At 31.7% G+C, this 22,188-nt stretch overlaps 1 protein-coding gene across 3 annotated transcripts; it reads right to left on the minus strand.

The window, feature by feature from the left end:
- Positions 1-239: 239 nt before the first annotated feature.
- LOC143063209 (EGF-like domain-containing protein 2) lies at positions 240-20,962 on the minus strand. 3 transcript variants are annotated; one of them, XM_076235195.1, is made up of 10 exons: positions 20,923-20,962; positions 18,359-18,426; positions 17,277-17,393; positions 16,656-16,775; positions 15,493-15,707; positions 12,904-13,010; positions 11,746-11,891; positions 10,594-10,678; positions 3,015-3,192; positions 240-1,659 (listed from the first exon to the last, which is right to left on the minus strand). In XM_076235195.1, the coding sequence occupies exons 2-10, from the start codon at positions 18,402-18,404 to the stop codon at positions 1,564-1,566; spliced, it is 1,110 nt and encodes a 369-aa protein (XP_076091310.1). In that variant the 5' UTR covers positions 18,405-18,426; positions 20,923-20,962; the 3' UTR covers positions 240-1,563. The 3 variants fall into 3 exon arrangements, with proteins under 3 accessions (XP_076091310.1, XP_076091309.1, XP_076091311.1); XM_076235194.1 differs by lacking the exon at positions 20,923-20,962 and adding an exon at positions 20,218-20,346; XM_076235196.1 differs by lacking the exon at positions 20,923-20,962 and adding an exon at positions 20,233-20,253.
- Positions 20,963-22,188: the final 1,226 nt, after the last annotated feature.

Raw genomic sequence — 22,188 nt, forward strand, 5'->3', positions numbered from 1 at the left:
AAACACATGTGTCATGTCAATTACGACGATAAAATTATCCATGTTCATAGCTAGTTGACTAATGTCATTTTTCGCAACTTTACAAAAGGTACAACACAGTATTTCAATGAGAACAATTTGTCACTGATAAAAACAACACTTATGATCATATAACAACAGTTTATAGTGTTCTGAAAATCGATTGTTTCATTTATAATTTTACATATTACTTGCTCAAAGAAAATAAGACTACAAGAACATGACTTGTAATAGGTTTTTATTTCCTATAACATTGACATCAAAATGACAAGAATCTTTACATTGCATTTTAAATAGTTTATTTCTTTTCCTTCTACTGTTGCTATAAACTCTTAACACATAATTGAGAATAAACCAGGATCTACTTTAGAACCGTTAGCCAAAAAGAAACACGACTGTTCTTCGTGAAGTGTCTAACTGTATTTTCATAGGAAATACACTGACAAGCTGTAAATAACTGTCACAAATAGTACCAAAATCAAACATTGGTAATTTTTCGTTAGGGTTACATTTTATTTGTGTTACAGTGTCGAGAAATACAGCAAAAGATATAATAAATAGTTAAACGACAAAACTTTACTTGTAGATATGATTCAGAATAAACATGACATCATAACTCAATTTATGTATCTTCTGTAGGCACTGCTAGTCTAGGAAATTAGTAGATATTTTGCCATCATTGACATGAAATGATCATTTTAAAAAAACCTTTTTTGGGTAAATATTTTAACGAGCATTTATTCTTCACTTTTGAATGGGCGTGTTCTCAGTGTATTTTTTTTTACAATATTGTTTTTTTTAGGCTCAAAGTGATTTTTTTATTACTTTGGATAGAGTTCTTTAAAAAACTCAAATTTTTATATTTCCAATGGTTTTCTATACCACTTAATAAATTGTTGAGAATTTGTGCAAATGTTTAACTAAACATGGAGTTTAAGTTATGACTGCTCCATAAAGTGTGTAGCAAGAAATAAAAGCCTTTTCTAACAAAGAGGTTCATATTTGTGGTTTTGGCATTTGATTAGGAACTTTCCGTTTTAAATTTTCCTCGCAGTTAAGTATCTTTTTAATTTTATTTTTTTTGGACTTTTTTTATGCAAGAATTATAAATACCCCTTTAATCAACGTTATACGTATATTATGTTGAATGTGAATTAAACCCTAATATTGTAGTACAAAAGAGCATAAAGTTAAACAAAAAACACTATTAGTAAAATTCAGTCACGACAGAAATGCTAGTTATCATAGCTATACTAATTAAATGTATTTACGGCGTTTATACTAGTATATATACTTTAAGATATGTCTTCATCTTTCAGTTACAAGTCCATTTCAAAGCAGAATTATTGGCGACAAAATTGAGACATAATATAATTATGTAAGACGACATGAGATCAAATGAAACGATGAAAAGATGTGTGATGTAGATGTCAGAAGACGAAGATCGTTTTGGTAGTATTCTGGAAGAGTAAATGCAACTACTGGTGATATCAAGATTTTGCGTTTCTTTTCCCAAATCATATCTCTTTTCTTTAGACAAAATCATCAAATGACAATGTTCAATCCAGGTCCTCCACCAAAATGATGATAAGGTTGTTGATGCTGAGTTGGTTGTATTGGTTGTCGTCGGATACATCTTATCTGGAATGAAGAATATAACAAAGTAATGTCTGTCTCCAATGAAGGTACGTCTTTAATAAAAAAAAAAAAAACACTGTCAACAAATTATCGTTTCGTAATCTGTGTATTTACAATTTTTTTCTGTTTATAATTGTGAAATTTTGATTGAGAGTTGATTAGCATGGCGCGTAATGCAGGCATAAGAGGAGACGTATATAATCTCGTACCTTATGGAGTTTCTTTAAAAAAAAAATGTGTGTTTATTTCCTTGATTTGTGTTCGAAATCGAACTATGAGATTGGAACATCGGTTGACCACTTAACATCATTTTTGTATTATTTATAATTTCGAGTTTGATAAATAAAAAAAAACGAGTGTGGAGTACACTAAGTGGTATTCAAAACTCGTATGTCTTTATAAACTCAACCGAGAGAACGAAACTAATTCTCCTACACTATTTAAAAAATTAAAGACTTATCTACACAAATTCATTAACAACTTTAAGAACTTACACAAAGGTAGAATTTTGGAATGTTATGTTTTCTATTTACATAATGCCAAAACAATTGTTCAGTAGCTCAAATTAATATTGCCAATGCTTAAATTCATTGGTGTCTATCATTTACTTTCATAAACAGGTAATTGCGTTGTGATGTCAAATCGGAATACCATATCATAATTCAGTAGTTCATGTTCAAACAAAAATTAATAAACATACCGGTATATATATATATATATGACAAGATGTGGTATGAGTGCCAATGGGAAAACTTTCCATCCAAGTCACAATTTGTAAAAGGTAAACAATCTTAGTATATGACTATATAAACTGATGTGCCTCTGCATTTACAAGGGGGTCTAATTTTGTATATTAGGTCTAGTTCTCTTAAACTTTGTTATTGATTTTGACTTTTTGAAAGTTTTGATACGAGCATTTGAGCTGATTCTTATGTAAAATGCTCAATAATATTCCAGTGATTTTTAATTAGATATTTCGATTTATATTGCAGCACAGTCGCGTGTGTGGTCTTCACCTAGTTAATTGTCATGCTACCAATGGTATACCAAGCACAATATGATTAAATACTTAGTTTAAACATATTTATTAATAGTGGATTGGGAAACAAGTTTTGCAAACTTATATTAATCCCTTTCCACTTTGCGGGTGCGAGTGCTGCCTTGTAGCGGCATTAGCCTGCTCTTTTTCGAAATCTACAAGGGTGTCTTTTATGGCTCTCTCTTAACACGGGTCAGCCATTTCTCGTCCCCGTCCGACGGATTAAATACTGTAAAGAAAACGCAATTGTTTTCAACTGTTCATGGAAATAAAAGTTGTAAGATACACAAACACTAGAATATTTGTTATTTTATTTTACCTCAGGGCAAGCTCCAGGACAAAATTTCAGGTCATAGTTGAAATGGAGGTAGCTGTTTCCGTACAATGAAAAAGCGGTCATTTCAATTCTTGTTTTGTGGATTTTTTCTCCATTTGGACGAGTGCCTTCTACCTGTTTCATCGACTTGACACGAGATTCAGCTGTCGGTAAAATACATCTAAAACGACGAAAACACACAAACAAATTAAAATTGCTGTATAAGAAGTATATGAAGCAGGATGGGATTGGTTATGAGACAACAATGCATCAAAGACCAAAAACGATGTTATTTCAGTTTAACGAACTAACAACACAAGTAGTCTATCTCTTGAACAGAAAACGACCAATACCGTATGATAAGTTAGAAAGGTTTCAGGTACTCAAACTAATTAGTTCCAACGTTTTTAATACCATTCATTTCACTTATCACAAAAACTCTGAATCAAAATATGTATAATATGTAACTTTCATAGTTGACAACAATCACATTTAGATCTGACAAAAGACAAGTTCACTTAAGGATATATATGAGTAATGGATAATGAATTATAAATAGATTTTTGCAGGCCGTTTCCGCTCAACCAATGCGGTTTGAATGTTAATATATATTGTTACTAGTGACAAAATGGCTCGATATCTCATTTCAGGGTCCACATATAGCTCTTATCTTACCCCCTCAATTTATTTATATCTGTGTCTCCTTTTCCCTTTCTTAAAAATGCAACTTTATTTCTTAAGACCATTGCTAGTACCATATAATGATTATTCATATCACGAATCATTAAATATATCATATATATTACAGCAATGTAATGAAACAACATATAAAAAATGAAATTAATGATGCGGTTCACGTAATGATTTTAATGAGTTTAGCCTATTGCGTTATTAACAATAGTGGTAAACCAGTTTTAATGTCAATATTTTTATACTATATAATGTGTTTGTAAAGTTGCATTACTTCATTATTTGATAATACAAAGATTTAATATATACATTTTGAAGATGATTGATTGCAATCGTTTACATCTGCTGGAATTTAATTATTTGATTTTCATATGAGAACTGTTTTGTAATTTATAAATATATATAAGTCAAATGCTTTTTGTTTAAATATACTTTTTCACTTTTTGGTCTTATGGATATATATATATATATATATATACGAGTCTAAATTGAAAACTACGTTCAAACCTATGATTGCGTTGGATAAAAACCGCAATTTTTATACGTGTGCATGTAAAACAAATTTCGTTGTAGAAGGGTCTAAAAACAGCACAAACAACATTTTCCAAAAGACCAAAAAAGTGAAAAAGTAAATTTAAACAAAAAGCATTTGACTTATATATATTTATAAATTACAAAACAGTTCTCATATGAAAATCAAATAATTAAATTCCAGCAGATGTAAACGATTGCAATCAATCATCTTCAAAATGTTTTATTTATAAACAGTAAGTCATATATATTTGTAATATTGAAGAATTGTTAGCTGTACATGTTTGCCTGGCATGGTTCAATATGTTCAATAAGGCATTGTTTACCAGGTGAGCGATTCAGGCTCTCGAGAGCCTCTTGTTAGAAAAAGTACCCTCATTTTTCGATAGACTCTTGAATTTTAAGAGTCAATGTAGCATGAACGGATCATATAACCGGAGGGAAAATATGACACAAGCCCAAACGAAAAAATATAAACTAGACTAGAGTCTAAATTGAAAACTACGTTCAAACCTATGAATGTGTTGGATAAAAACCGCAATTTTTATACGTGTGCGTGTAAAACAAATTTCGCTGTAGAAGGGTCTAAAAACAGCACAAACAACATTTTCCAAAAGACCAAAAAAGTGAAAAAGTAAATTTAAAATAAACGCATTTGACCAACAGGTCGAACAACTGATGTTCTTTAACCCTGCTGACTGCCATTGGCGATTGCCAAATAAAATTGATCACAAGATGTAACAAAATGGATCTTAATATAAATTTAATACTAAACAGAATTTTTTTTTAACTTTTGGCCACGATGTTATGCCACAAACATACGGTGTTAATAATTTTTTAGTACACCAGATCCGGATTTCGACAATAAATGTCTCTTCAGTGATGTTAGGGATCGAAGCGGTATTTGGAAGGCCATATGAAAGTACCCTCATTTTTAGCTCACCTGGCCTAAAAGGCCATGTGAGCTTTTCTCATCACTTGGCGTCCGTCGTCGTCGTCGTCGTCGTCTGTCGTCGTTAACAATTTTTCAAACATCTTCTCCTCTGAAACTACTGAATGGATTTGAATGAAACTTAAAATGATTGTTCCTTAGATTATCCTGCACAAAGTGTGTGCTTCGATTTTTGATCCGTCAAAAAACATGGCCGCCGTTACTTAAAATAGAACATAGGGGTCAAATGCAGTTTTTGGCTTATATCTCAAAAACGGAAGCATTTAGAGCAAATCTGACTGGGGTAAAAATGTTCATTAGGTCAAGATCTATCAGCCCAGAAATTTTCAGATGAATCAAACAAACCATTGTTGGGTTGCTGCCACTTAATTGGTAATTTTAAGGAAATTTTGCAGTTTTTGGTCATTATCTTGAATATCATTATAGATAAAGATAAACTGTAAACAGCAAAAATGATCAGCAAAGTAAGATCTACAAATAGGTTAATATGACCAAAATTGTCAATTGACCCCTTAAGGGGTAAATGTCCTTTAATGACAATTTTTCACAATTTGTTCATCATATTTGCTAACTTTAAAAAATCTTCTCCTCTGAAACTACTGAATGGATTTGGGTGAAACTTAGCATGATAGTTCCTTAGATTATCCTGAACAAAGTGTGTGCTTCGATTTTTTTATCCGTCAAAAAACATGGCCGCCCTTACTTTAAATAGAACATAGGGGTCAAATGACGAAGACTGGTGACCAACACTCAGTAGATGACAGAGAGGAGGAGTCTGCCCTCATTTATAAAAACAGAAAAACAAATGCCCCTTGTGGGAATACTATTGAAAATGAGCCTGAGGAGTCTGTCCTCCCTAAAAAACAGAAAAACTGAGCATGCCCCTTATGGGAAAACTGAGCAGATTGTACATTTCACCTCTTGTAGTTTTTTTTCAATTTTTTTTAATACTTTATGCATTAGGTCAACTATATTTGGTGTATGAAAATATTTTATGATCTATATGTCGGTTACGCAGGTTTTATTTGAAGTTGACCTCATTTTCACAGTCCATTGCTAAGTTTTAAGTGTTTGTGTTTTGGTCTCATTTTCTTTATTTATAAACAGTAAGTCATATATATTTGTAATATTGAAGAATTGTTAGCTGTACATGTTTGCCTGGCATGGTTCAATATGTTCAATAAGGCATTGTTTACCAGGTGAGCGATTCAGGCTCTCGAGAGCCTCTTGTTAGAAAAAGTACCCTCATTTTTCGATAGACTCTTGAATTTTAAGAGTCAATGTAGCATGAACGGATCATATAACCGGAGGGAAAATATGACACAAGCCCAAACGAAAAAATATAAACTAGACTAGAGTCTAAATTGAAAACTACGTTCAAACCTATGAATGTGTTGGATAAAAACCGCAATTTTTATACGTGTGCGTGTAAAACAAATTTCGCTGTAGAAGGGTCTAAAAACAGCACAAACAACATTTTCCAAAAGACCAAAAAAGTGAAAAAGTAAATTTAAAATAAACGCATTTGACCAACAGGTCGAACAACTGATGTTCTTTAACCCTGCTGACTGCCATTGGCGATTGCCAAATAAAATTGATCACAAGATGGAACAAAATGGATCTTAATATAAATTTAATACTAAACAGAAAAAATTTTTAACTTGTGGCCACGATGTTATGCCACAAACATACGGTGTCAATATTTTTTTAGTACACCAGATCCGGATTTCGACAGTAAATGTCTCTTCAGTGATGTTAGGGATCGAAACGGTATTTGGAAGGCCATATAAAAAGTACCCTCATTTTCAGAAAAAGTACCTTCATTTTTAGACAGACTCTTGAATTTTAAGAGTCAACGTAGGATGAACGGATCATATCAACCCGAGGGAAAATATGATACAAGCCCAAACGAAAAAATATAAACGAGTCTAAATTGAAAACTACGTTCAAACCTATGATTGCGTTGGATAAAAACCGCAATTTTTATACGTGTGCATGTAAAACAAATTTCGTTGTAGATATATTGCATGGGTTCGAATCCCGGCGAGGGAAGAACAAAAAATTTGCGAAAACAAATTTTCAGATCTAACATTGTTTGGTACGCGAGTTGTATATACAGAATGTACACAGCCATGTATCACCATCACTGCTGGTGATCCGATGGATAAATCTGTTGTAGAGTTGTCACTGGTTCAGACGTACTTATAAATATAATTATTTCTGTGACTGTATCTTACATAATTTATAGGATCCTTTACTATAGATAATTTAGTTGATCTGTAAAAATAACATCTTCATGCCTTATATATCATGGACTGTAGTGCGACGCTACATTAAAACTGAAGTGGAAAGGTAACACCCGGCCATCGAAAGCTTCTTTTTATGAAGCCCAGGTGGTCCTGTGGTCTAGCGCGTCGGTTACAGTGCAGGCGATTTGGTGTCACGATATCTCAGTAGCATGGGTTCGAATCCCGGCGAGGGAAGAACAAAAAATTTGGGAGAGCAAATTCACAGATTTAACATTGTTGGGTTGATGTTTAGACGAGTTTTATATATATGCAATCATAGGTTTGAACGTAGTTTTCAATTTAGACTCTAGTCTAGTTTATATTTTTTCGTTTGGGCTTGTATCATATATTTTTCCTCCGGTTTATATGATCCGTTCATCCTATATTGACTCTTAAAATTCAAGAGTTTATCTAAATATGAGGGTACTTTTCTTAAAATGAGGGTACTTTTTATATGGCCTTCCAAATACCGTTTCGATCCCTAACATCACTGAAGAGACATTTATTGTCGAAATCCGGATCTGGTGTACTAAAAAAATATTGACACCGTATGTTTGTGGGCCGGCATAACATCGTGGCCACAAGATAATTTTTTTTCTGTTTAGTATTAAATTTATATTAAGATCCATTTTGTTACATCTTGTGATCAATTTTATTTGGCAATCGCCAATGGCAGTCAGCAGGGTTAAAGAACATCAGTTGTTCGACCTGTTAGTCAAATGCGTTTATTTTAAATATACTTTTTCACTTTTTTTGGTCTTTTGGAAAATGTTGTTTGTGCTGTTTTTAGACCCTTCTACAACGATTTTTTTTTACATGAACACGTATAGAAATCGCGGTTTTTATCAAACGCAATCATAGGTTTGAACGTAGTTTTCAATTTAGACTCGTTTATATATATATATATATATATATATATATATATATATATATATATATATATATATATATATATATATATATGTAAAGTCTCTGAATGATTGTATAATAAAAACTATAACACAAATTCCCATACGTTTCGGCCACTACGGCCTTCTTCATTGGAATAAATTACAACATTGAAACAACAATTACATTGCTTGGATACATTACGTTATAATAACTTCTATGACGTTCATTTGTCGCGTTTTTCGCTTTTTTAATATAAATATTTTTATTATCGTTCATACATTGTGTTGAGTCCTTCAGGTTCTAAAGTTTTTAATTTTTTATCCAAAAGGCTTCTTTGGTTTTTCTGTAAGTTTCTGTCCCAAATACTCTTTCTATGGCGGTAACTTTTAAATTTGTTAATGAAAGATTGTTCTGAATGAAATGGTTGGCTACTGGATCTTCTGTTTTCTGTGTTCGTATTTTTGAAAAGTTCAATAGCATTCGTTGATATAGTGTATCACACGTTTGTCCTACATATATAACTTTTTCACATTTTGTACAATTAATTGCATATACCACGCCTACGGTTTTACAATTTATTTGTCCCTGAATGGTATATTCTTTGCCGGTATTCAGGGACAAATAAATTGTAAAACCGTAGGCGTGGTATATGCAATTAATTGTACAAGATGTGAAAAAAGGACAAACGGGTAATAAACTATATCAACGAATGCTATTGAACTTTTCAAAAATACGAACACAGAAAACAGAAGATCCAGTAGCTAACCATTCCATTCAGAACAATCATTCAATGACAAATTTAAAAGTTACCGCCACAGAAAGAGTATTTGGGACAGAAACTTACAGAAAAACCAAAGAGGCCTTATGGATAAAAAATTAAAAACTTTAGAACCTGAAGGACTCAACACAATGTATGAACGATAATAAAAATATTTATATTAAAAAAGCGAAAAACGCGGCAAATGAACGTCGTAGAAGTTATTATAACGTAATGTATCCAAGCAATGTAATTGTTGCTTCAATGTTGTAATTTATTCCAATGAACAAGGCCGTAATGGCCGAAACGTATGGGAATTTGCGTTATAGTTTTTATTATATATATATATATATATATATATATATTTATATATAGTATACTAAATGATCTTATGATCTAACTATAATTAAAATGAAACGGTTTTTATGCCTTACAGTACCTTAAATAAGTATTTCAGTTCTTTATAATACCTTTTCAAATAAAAATTAACAAATAAGCGATAATGAAAACGTGGAATGCGTCAAACACGCAACAACCCACTAATGGGTCTGCTTACAGCGAGAAAATCCCACACCAGGAGGTAGGCTCCGGCTGGCCTCTAAACAATGATGTATACTAGTTCAGCGAAATGGATGACACGCGTAACTTGGAAACATATAAATGAACCAAAATTAAAACACACAAGACTTAAAAAGGCTGCAGGTTTCTGAACTTGGACAGGCACAAAAATGAGGTTGGGGTGAACACGTTATGCGATATTTGATATGCTCAGATATGTTCATCATAGACAAATTCATTTTAAAACAGTTGTTTAAGGAATGAAGCGATTTTTAAAAACTATTGTCTAATTATTCATGGCACATGCATAAAGTTATATTTATGTCACCTATCTTAGTAATAACTGGCTTGAACTACCTTGCTAATCATTTAATATCTTGGGGCTTGTTGTATCAGTCATTAAAAGTCGTTTACACTGAAGAGTCTTGTTATTACTTTCTATGCTTTAATATTTTAATTATTTGCTTTGTCTTGTTTTAATGTTTGTTCACGGTCAATCCCTCAGCGTACAAATGTGCATTTCTTATTAAATTAAAAATATAAAACAAAAAACTCACTTAATTACCTTGTAATAAATTAACAGTAATTTTCTGTTCACAAGTTGGTATGATGATCGAAATAATCTACATTACCTCTTATCTAGATATCAAGTAATGTTTGAGAATCATGCAAATAAAAGCACAAAAACTACCTTAATTCTTTTTGAAATTTAGATTTATACAACCCGATGTAGGTTATTTTAAAGATTTCTGGCGACTTTTCATACATAAACTGAAGGAAGTCTCCGTCTTTTATTTGGTTGCCAATGCCAAAATGATATGGTCTCCCAGAAGACTATGATAATATATTTTTTAGAATTATTCTATTTCATGATTTATTCAGATCTACAAATAAAGAAGTAAATTGTTGACATACCCTTTTTCAATCATCTTGAATGTGGTGACTTTACCATTGTGTACACTAAATGCTTCCATACTAATTACTTGTAATCCATTTGTTCCTTAAAGACGTAATTATAATCGTTATTGATAATTTCAACAGGAAAATATAATGAAATGGTAACATGTTACAACACAAACGGTACAAATATTGCTGCTTCAGCCAGGTGCGCATTTCAATAAGTCATTTGTAAGTGCAAACATATAAATAGATGAAAAATATAAGATTAAAAAGTCACCAAGTAAAGACAAACCCGGATACAATAATGTTCCAGTTGTTATTTATACTCAATCGTGAAGCATCCGTGAGATGATGCTACCAATACATTTGATTTGTCATATTCAAGCTTGAAAACAGCATCATTGTTTTTAAATGTAATCTCTAATACATTTGTATTATAAAAATGGTCTTGTAAACACATCCTTCAGTCAAAGTCTTAGAGACCAAGCTGTGATTGCCAATTTGAAAAATTACAACATTCAAAAATCAAACAAAAACTGGAACTTTGCCTTACCTAGTTTAAAATAAAATACAGTATCATAATTTGTTATCTAAAAATCTACAATCAAAATGAGTCAAAGTTATAACTTTATAGTATGCCGATACCGAAGCACTGGCTACTACTATGTATATGGTATTAGATGCTGCCTCATGTTTGGTTATTTTATATGTTATACATAACATAAACATTATGGTTTCAAATTTTTACGAATAAAGCATAGCAGATATGATTACAGATTTATACAAATGCACACCATTCAAACTCTATAGCCGAAAACAAACTGACAATGCCATGACAATAAACGAAAAACGACGAAAAAACAGTAGTAGATTACCTTTAACTTTGTTTTGTAACTTACGTTGATAATAGCAATAGCTACCAGGTTCATATATATTTCCTGTTTTGCATGAAAAATTTGATATATAAAAGATTTAGATATGAATTAAAGAGCATTCTTTTTTTTTCTTAAAAATTGTATCCCTCAAGTATTTTTTCAGTTTAATAAGCAGGTTAGGGATTTTTCTTCTGTATATTAACAATTAAACAAAGTTGATAATTCATTACTGAAATTCTATATACAGTCGTTGACAATGTTGCAAATTACACTTTATTTGTACTTATTTCACCTGATTCTGTGGTAGGTGCAAAATCTATATAGAAGACATCCCCTTCTTGAACTCCTTGTGTAAGAGGCTGCAGCCTAGTATCCAGATAAAGTAGTTCCACTGGAGTATATGACTGTGTATTATCTTGTGTTGAACCTTCACCTATTCTGTAAACAATACGCGAAAATAGTACTTTATATGAGCGTCTAAGTAAGTCAGGCAATCACAATTTTAGGAAAAGGGATATTTTTTTCTTCAAGTTTGAATTTAAAAATTTATGCAATGTGAATAATTATGTTCACATTGCACTACAAATGATATGGTTATCAAAAACTGATATTAAATAGTACAAAGGCATTGTAGTTCTAAAATATTCCAATGTGAAAATTTGATTTTTGCTTGCTCAACTTGGACGGAAAATGATTTTCCTTTTGTTTTGGAAACCATATGTGACTCTGCGATTACTTTTTCAGCAAAAGCTCTGAAAGTTGGTGCAAATTTATTGTCATTAAACATACATTTGTTGGTCAATCTTTTAAGATATCCAATTGTATTCATATTTTCAATGAAAATTTTTAATAACATAAACGGTAGCATTTTTCCTGCACCCGAAACGCATTTTGACAATCGATGTCTCTCCAGTGATGCTAGAGACATATACGATGTTGAAATTGAAATGAAGTAAATCTAAGATAAAGTTGCCTGAAATCAGATGGTTCGACTATATAATGTTAATTTCAGGAATATCCCCAATAGTTATAGATTAAATTCATATTGAAATTACCTTTTGTAAGGAATTCAATACATATATGAATGTTGAAGAATGTAATCGGCGGGTGTAACTATTTTGTATAGGAAAAGTATACATTGGCTTATATTTATACAACATCTTCCTATATTTATATAAAAATAAGTCATTTCAATCGAGACAGTAGAAATTAGAATGTCTTTCGATTTGGATTTGATTAGTTAGCTGAGGTTTAGGGGGCATTTTTGTTTATAAATTAGAAACTTTATGGGGAATTATGTCAAAATGTAGCATTAAAAAAAAAATTCAACACGACAACAGAGAAAATTAACATCAATTAATTATTCTATATATGTTCATTAAAATTGTAAGTAATAAATTATCATTATAATTTGTGGTTTGGTGATTCATCACTGTTCTAACTATATTACCTTCTTGGATAAACACATTTAAAGTTGACAATTCTATCTCTCAGAGGGTTGTATACTCCTTCCTTCTCTGAGACGGCTACATCTATGGAATATGTCACTTTATCAGGCTGCAATTAAAAAGTATTTTGTTCATTTCTCCTGAAAATAATTTTTCTGTGAGTATTTTTGTATAAAAAAAAATCAAGAAGTTGCGATTGTAATAATAACTTAACTAAACTTCAAACCGAATTTTTTTAACATAAATCGAAATAATCCAAAACACGTGAGTAAGACTAGTACGACATTAGGGGGATCTCAAAATTCTATCTTGTCTTTTCACTGGCATTGAAGAATAATTTCCTTTATGTAATTATATTACTTATTTTTCGGTACTGTTGGTGGTTTACATTCAGTCTCCGATGATTTCATCCGCGCAATTGCAATGGCCTAATTCAAACGGAAGAATTTTGTATATTGTTTTAAAGATATTAAAAATTGAAAAAGTTGGTCTGTTTGCAAAACAAAACATAAATCATACTTTAATTCATGACAAAACATTCCAAATATAACAAAGTCATCGCCAAAACACCAGAATCAAATAAAATTCTTAATCTGCAAACGGTAGCAACATTCTGTAATATATTGAAGTAGTTTTCAAAATTTAGACAGTTGTTAGTCTTTTAAAGTCACGAGGTTGTAATAGCAATGTTATTCCGAAGCAATATTATGCTAACGATAATTTATTGATTTTGGTAGACTAAGACTGTCTATCCATGACGTTTGGTGAAGATTTTTCCTATTTCATTTCAATCATATCAGTATACTTATTTTCAAATTGCAACGATTTGAAATGTTTTATTTGCTTCAAATTTTTTATCTGTTCAAGTGTCTTTAACTGCATATTCTGTTTGGTATTATCGATTAATGTCTGCTCGTTTAGAATAAAAGGTTTTCATATGACATTGGTGCAATTCAAAATTAAGTTCCATATCATTTCATTTCATCTGCAATATAATATCAAACGAAATTTTCTGTGTACCTATTGATTGATATTGATGATTCCCGCAGATTCACTTTTTCCATGAACGTTTTTTCGTGATCATGGCTTAAGTTTGCTTTGGCTATATATTTTTTTTAATTGATCATAAAATTCTGGTCATTGTCGATTTGGTTCTATGCTGATTGCAATTGTTTAAATCATTTAATTTGAATGGGAACGTCATGACAATCAAATTTTGTATGAAATCTGAAGTCAAATAGTTTGTGTTATGCTCAATATTTTGTAAACATACTAAAAATATATTAATTAACTACGATGTATGGGTCAAGTTTCTGTATTATTTTTGTTATCACAACGACAAGTGAGAGGTTTAGCTAGCTATGGAACCGGGTTCAATCTACCATTTTCTACATAAGAAAATGTCTGTACAAAGTCAGGAATATGACAGTTGTTGTCCATTCGTTTGATGTCTTTTGTCATTTGATTTTGCCATTTGATAAGGGACCTATCGTTTGAATTTTCCTCAAAGTTCAGTATTTTTGCCATCGAGTCCCTCATCATTCCTTCCGTCCAGTAGCATTTGCGTCTACATCATTCAAATTTTCATCTGTAAAATCTTATTTTCAAGATAGTGTAATTGTACATAAACTAAGGTTACAATTCCCTCGACCAACATCGATCACATTCTGTTTTATATGTGTTTTAAATGCCCCTTTGTGTGTATACTCTCCTACTGTATTGGATTATTGTCTTTTCAAAAATTGTGGTATCAAGTGTATTGGATGATGGTTATTTTAGATACACATGTTATGCACACGGGAATCATAACATAAGCGTTTATACATTACTAGTAACTGTCATTTTACTTGCTCTTAAAATGAGTACCTTTTTGCCTTCTCACTTTTTTTATTCTAGCGCTTCTGATGTGTCTGCTGAAGACGAAAAGTCTTTAATGAGATTTCTCACGACGTCGTTGTCAATTTTTATAAATCCCACAAACTGACCCATACAGTGTGTTTTTTTTTTTTATTTCTCATGTAAAAATGTGTTTCATAATTACTGGTGAAACTCACACATAGTTTTACTTTAAAACTTGACTGTACATGTGCAACTATTATTTGAAAAAGAGATTTTTCGAACAATCAAATATCATAACAATACGCTCAATAGATTCATTCCAAAGCTAAATCGAGCTATAAAACCAAGGAATACACCAAAAAAGCTAAGTTCAAAACCACGAAGCGTATACCTATATATGGATAAGTAGAACAAATCTAAAAATAAAATTGAGAATGGAAATGGGGAATGTGTCAAAGCGACAACAACCCAACCATAGAGCAGACAACAGCCGAAGGCCACCAATGGGTCTTCAATGTAGCCAGAAAATCCAGCACCCGCTTTATTTTAATTTGTAAGTCTTCGATTTAAAAAACGAACACAAGATTGCGAGAACAAACGATATGATTATGTTTGTACAACACTTTTTTCTTTAAAAACTGTAAATAAAAATGTTCCTCTCACGTTGATTTTAACAAAAGAACAGATTCCAGAAGTCATTGTAATTTTCAATTTTAATTCTGTATTTGTTTTTTAACCGATTATATACTTACAGTAACCGTTCTGTTTATTGCTCTGTGACATGGGTTTGTTGTTTGAAGTGATAATGGAGTTATCAGTCTGTATGATCGTAGTAAAGTGGCGTTCGAAGCCCTGAAGTTTGTAAACTGACATCCTGTGCTGTTAGGTTTTGTTGTAACCTCCCCTTGGAATTTTGTTGATGTCATAATAGTAATCTGTATTCCTTCCAATCCACATTGGATATTTTCTATAACAGTTAAGGGAATTATCAGTACAAACTATATATGTTTTGGTAGATCAGTTAATTGTTTATACTGGTTTATAATCTTTCTACTGAAGTAAGAATTTCAATCGAAACAAAAACAGAAAAAGGGGGGCAGGGATCTCCGGGGGAAGCAAACAACCATAAATCTCAATACATAACCCCTAAGAGAATGAATGAAAGCTTTTGAGGTATGGTTGAAATTACACCGGTCATTTCAGATTGTGTTATTCTTAAACCCTTTTCCTATATATAGCTATGAGAGCCGTGGTGTAGTGGTTAGTGCATCGGACTACTAACACAAAGGTTCCTGGTTCGATTCCCGTTTGGGATGAAAATTTCAGGAACTCAATTTTCGGCTCTCCCTTGACACCATTCGCGAGTATGGTCTTGAGGAAACGATGATAGTCCGTCGGACGGGGACGATAAATGGCTGACCCGTGTTAAGAGAGAGCCATATCTCTTGCACGTTAAAGACACCCTTGTAGATTTCGAAAAAGAGTAGGCTAATGCCGCTACAAGGCAGCACTCGCACCCGCAAAGTGGAAAGGGATTTATATAAGTTGCAAAACTTGTTTCCCAATCCACTATAAATAAATATGTTTAAACTAAACTATATATAGCTAAACAGATTTGTTCCTGCTATCCGTTCCAAAAAATTTTTTTTCGGTATTTAAAACAATTAGACGGTCGATACACAAAAATCCAGAACTCCGAGGAAAATTCAAAACGAAAAGTTCCTAATCAAATGGCAAAATCAAAAGTTCGAACCCATCAAACGAATGGATAACAACTGTCATATTCCTGACTTGGTGCAGGCATTTTCTTCTGTAGAAAGTGGTGAATTAAACCTGGTTTTATAGCTAGCTAAACCTCTCACTTGTATGACAGTATTCAAATGGTTGGACGGTAACGGGTTATGTTTATACTTACCTTTTTGATATTGACAACGATTTCCGTGGAATGACTCTGTACAGTAACACATGTTAGTGTTGAAACACGTGCCCCCGTTCAAGCACTTAATCGTACAACTAGGTCCAAAACTTCTTAAAGCTACAACAAAAGAGCGTATAAATCATTAAATAAAAATTTCTTATGTTGAACATTTGATATAGAAATCATTTTTGTTTTGCCTACATGCACATTTTGGTCGATGTATTTCCGAGTATAATCCAACATAAACGTCATTTACAGTGCATGTCTGACCTTGTTAGCTGTTCAAAATAAAATATCTTAAGAATTTCTAATCAGAAAACAATTTATGCAAATGTTTAAAACTGTAAATAAAAGAAGCAGTAAAGACAAAAAGTAATAATTTCACAACAACCTTTAATTAGTCTGTTAAGACATAATAGAAAGATTTATAGCATTACACTTGTTTGCTTTATTGAGAATATCAACATTTATAAAAAAAATATTGTGATATTAGAAACAGGGTGTGAAATACTGTGGTACAAAGTAAATATGTGAATTTCTATTGATCAGAACTTTAAATTTGTTTATTTGAACTGCTTAAACTGACAAAATATATGCCTATTTTAATTTTACACATACCCATCTGAACACCACAGTCGTATCCAACGTAACCATGTGCACATTCACAGTTTCCAAAGTATGTACATTTCCCGCCATTTTGACAACCGTCCATCTTACAGTTATATTTTGCTGATACTAAAGAAAATAATTAAAATATCAATTCTTATGTTAAAGATATAACATTGAATGTCCGTACTTAAAATCATAATAATTAGGAAAAAATCACCAATTTGACCATACAAATTCAAAAGATGTTGCGTAAAGACAGTTGTAAAATGTGTTAACTGATATTAGTTCAAGTAGCCAAAGTACACATTAAAACAAACTATTGCTCAATGTTGACGACTGTATATTGTTCTATAGCTGTTTACATTCTCTTCATATGGTCTCTAGTAGATAGTTGTCCTATTGGTTAGCATACCGTATCTGCTTATTTTGTATAACCGTTGATGTCAACACATTCGGAAACTCCACCACTCTGAACAGACCAGATGCATTCACATGTTTAAAACCTTATCCTACTATAAAATTGAGAAAGGGAATGGGGAATGTGTCAAAGCAACAACAATCCGACCATAGAGCAAACAACATCCGAAGGCCACCAATGGGTTTTCAAAGTAGCGAGAAACTCCCGCACCCGGAGGCGTCCTTCAGCTGGCCCCTAAACAAATGTGTATACTAGTTCAGTGATAATGGACGTCATACTAAACTTCGAATTATACACAAGAAACTAAAATTAAAAATCATATGTATGCATCAAGTATCTCCGGGAGCAACTGTCACAAAAACAATTATTTTGCTTGCATGTTATGTACAGAACATCTGTGTTTTGTTTTTCGCCATATTGTTATGTAAAGCTCCAAATCAAAACTAGTTGGTGTCCTCGAACTACAAACAATGTTTTGTCATCATTCAAAAACACACAAACTAAATGTTTTTTTTTTTAATGAGATCCAACAGTTAACTTAAAAGCTGCATGAGTAGTTCATTCATTTATCAATAAGGGCATATGCAATCCATCAACTTTAATTCGAGAAAGAGAAAATAACCTAATTGATGTGAGGATTAATTCAACACATATGAATCAAAACAAGACTTACCATAGCACATAAGCATAAAAATTGTTAATTTAGTTAAAATATTCATTTTGCTGAAACCATGCAGATATCTGAAATAAAAAAAAAATGGTCACTAGCAAATAAAATCATGTTAAAAAATATAAACTGTACAATATTGCTCACATACACCCAGGGACTTTCTAGAACGTCCCTGCATTCACATTAACATTTTTAATAATATAATCGAAGTATAAGTCATATTGCACCAAAAACAATAGTAAAATGACTTCCAAAAATGTAGATAGTAATGAACGAACACGTTAACAATTTATGTCTGCATACAAACAGGTATATACAAACCAAGGCGTTAATCAACAATTGATAAATGGATAATGACAGGAATAGATGCGGTATGATTCGATATCCTTGCATTAAACCTAATGTTGATTATGAAAATAAGTAGTTGAAAAGCGGGCTAACTCATTTTCATCGATGTGACACAAATTCCTATATTTGATTAACCAATAAAATTGTTTGCCCAAAGAAACAATTTAAAGTTCATGGACTCGTTACAATTTTTAAGAATTTCGTGTGTATTATAGACTAGACACCATTTAAATCAACCATCTAGAAAACCCCGAGGAATGCATATATGTGTGAATGTCGATAGTTACATAATCTGATATAAACATGAAACAAAAATAAATTCACAAACAAGCACGTGCAATCGTACAATTATAATGTTCATAGGTGTGTTTGATTCATGTCATAGTTAAAAGAAATATGTACATCGTCGTTTAATTTGTATGAACAAGTCAACTAAACGGTTCTTCCCGGTAACTCCTTTGTTTCGCTTTTGAATTTTAACATTTTTTTTTTCTTTTCAATAACTGGGCATGCTTAACGTAACCGAACTTCTGCTTAGGCGTACATTGAGGGTGGCAAAGCCGAAGGAATACAGGTTCACATGATTTTGAATTGTAAAATATTTTTTTACGAATAAACAGATAATTTATTTTTGTAATAAATACATTTTTATCGAAAGCACGATCGTGGATTCACACAACTAGTGTTATCGATATTAGCAAAAACGGCATAATATGGACGTCACTAAAAGGAAGCAAACCTTAAATTGAATATTTTAGATCCAGTTTTAGGAGGATAAGCATATCATTAAATAAACGAAACAAAGGACAACTATACATACTTCATAATAGCGAGATCTACGGCAAATACAAAAGATTATATGTTCCAGATTGCCTTTTGAAAAAAACAATTATGTTTACTATCATGAACAGCAGATGTTTGTCTCTTGTTCGGATTAGTAGTACAAACCAATGGATTTTGCAACCATGTACAACAGATTTTGATTTGTCTTACATAATGCGTCTGAAGTATAACAAGCCGACAGAAAAGTGTGTAATACTAAATAAGAAAAATGAAAACTAATAATCTGATTAAAATAGAATCCTGTGTCCAAGCTTTTCAGAATTCTTACACGGGTCTGAAAACACTTCATTCTACTTTCTGTTTTACAGACCTTTCGAGATCCTCTGGTTTTGTCAAAATTAATACACACTTTCAAAAATTGAACTTTCATTGGTGGGTGTAACAATTACCAGAACAGACAGTTGTCAGATCCGTGTAAGAAAATCTAAAAGACAGTATCTGTATTGTAATGAGATTTAAAAATTAAACGACGTCATCATTAGTAGTCAGAGATGAAAAATATTTCCTGCTGTCTTTGAGACATCTATTGGTATATGTAATGATAAAAGTTAGTATTTCCTTTCATCCGATATGATAAATGATCATATAATATGGGAAAATAGCATCGTAGTCAAATTATGATTAACAAAACTCAATGTTAATAAAAAAAACTAATCTAAGTCAGTCCTTACCAAAATTCAACCAACCTTCACTTAGTGGTAGTAAAATCAATCTAATCTAGTCCGACAATTAAATTCTCTAAAACAGAACCAAAGACGTTGTTTTAATATGACACAATGAGTTGCACAGCAAGTGCATATGTCATACTGCTTTATTACTTCCAGTACAAGGAAATTGAATTTTAAATCAAAATGTGCACGTCTTTCGGTAAAAAGTCTACTAAATTTTCTTCCTGTCAATAGGTGTAATAATCATCGGTTACTTGTATGTCATTTGAATTCATGTATCATCGTAATGGGATTTTCATATTAATATCTTTGTCACATTTAGGATTAAAAAAATTAAGAATGACACGATTTCAGGTAATACTTCAAATAGTGACACATTTGCTCATATATTCTCAGTTCCGATGGAGAAAAAAAATCACACCTTCTCGGTTTCTCTAAACGGTATTTTAATTACTATGTATCAGTGGTACGAATCCTGTATTTGAGACTTTTCAGAATAAATGGATCCTTTCCCCTTTAAGCTTTGCCACACAATTGGTGTATAAAAGCACTCGGCAAGAGGAGTCAGTTTCAACAGGATCTCAAGTCCATATAATCCGTCACTGGACATAACTTTACGTAAATTAAGAAAGTAATATAACGTGTTGCAGATTTCTCAGGAATATATAACAGTAAGAGAAAACATAATCAATTTTTAAACTATCATACCTGTTTAATTTGTTATTTACTCCTGGAACTACCTAGTGTTATTGTAAGAAAGAGGGAAGTGTACTTATTACTTATGTAAAGTTATGCTAATGAGGACATGAATTCGTACGTCAGTTAATTGTTTTAAATAGAAGTTGATTGACGTTTCATTTTAAATCAATTTATGTCCACACCAAATTATTTCATAATTAACACGTTTTGTGGTGCATTTAAAATATGTGTGGGGTTCTTCAAATGATGTTTTTAATTACATGTATATGTTGATTTATAGGAAAATCTGAAGAAAAGAATAGATTTTTTAAATTAAATATTGTTAACGTTTTGATCATTTGTTATTTAGATTTTTTTCCTGACGTGTTTGTAAATGTATCAACCCTTTGTGTACCTTTTGGACACGTATAAAACACAAAAGAACTGCACTGCGTTGGGTTCTGACAAAAAGGCCATTAAGGATGGGTAACAAGTGGCGATTTCTAGGATGTCATGTTAATTCAACATTTTTAATCATTTCTCTTAGTTTAAACATATTCTTTTTGCTTAAATATGCAGATGAGTGAGACACTAGTTGATTAAACTAATTGAGTATTGAATTCCACCATAGCTTGTAGCAGTAGAATATTTACAAAACATGCAAAGAATATATTTTAAATTATGATATGTGTGATAACGTTAATGGTTGTACTCAGTATGCACATTAATATGGTGTTTTGCATAAATACAAAACGTCTTTGACGCTTTGATAAATGGATATACATTGAACGAAAAATGATTTCATTTCCTTATAAGGTATTTCATGATGCACTTTACCGTCAATCCAGGAAAATTGAAACTTTAGCAATTCGGACAATCAAAAAATTATAAAGGACTAAATTTTCTATTGTTTGTTTTTTGTTTTTTGTTTTTGTTTTGTTTTTTCTTCCTTTATAATTTAAAGTATGGTTATTAGTTTGTATGCTGTTGTTATATTCATTGTTAGTACACCATGGTGTAGGACGACGCAAGGATAAACCGGGTAGTTACTGGCAGTTAAGCGACACCACTGTCAATAAGTCAACGAAGGTCAAGCTACAGTATGTGGACCTAAAACAATGAAGATGAACTGCCGTGTATAATATATACTGTTTGGTGTAGTCTCAGAGATGAAGGACAATTATCCGCAAATCTCTAAACCAATGAAAAACAACAAAATTCAGCAAAACAAACCATTCTAAAATGGAGGAGGAAAAATATTTTTATTTGAATTATTGCTACATTTCATTTTAATAT

This window comes from Mytilus galloprovincialis, chromosome 2 (assembly GCF_965363235.1).
Source record: "Mytilus galloprovincialis chromosome 2, xbMytGall1.hap1.1, whole genome shotgun sequence".
NCBI lineage: Eukaryota > Metazoa > Mollusca > Bivalvia > Mytilida > Mytilidae > Mytilus > Mytilus galloprovincialis.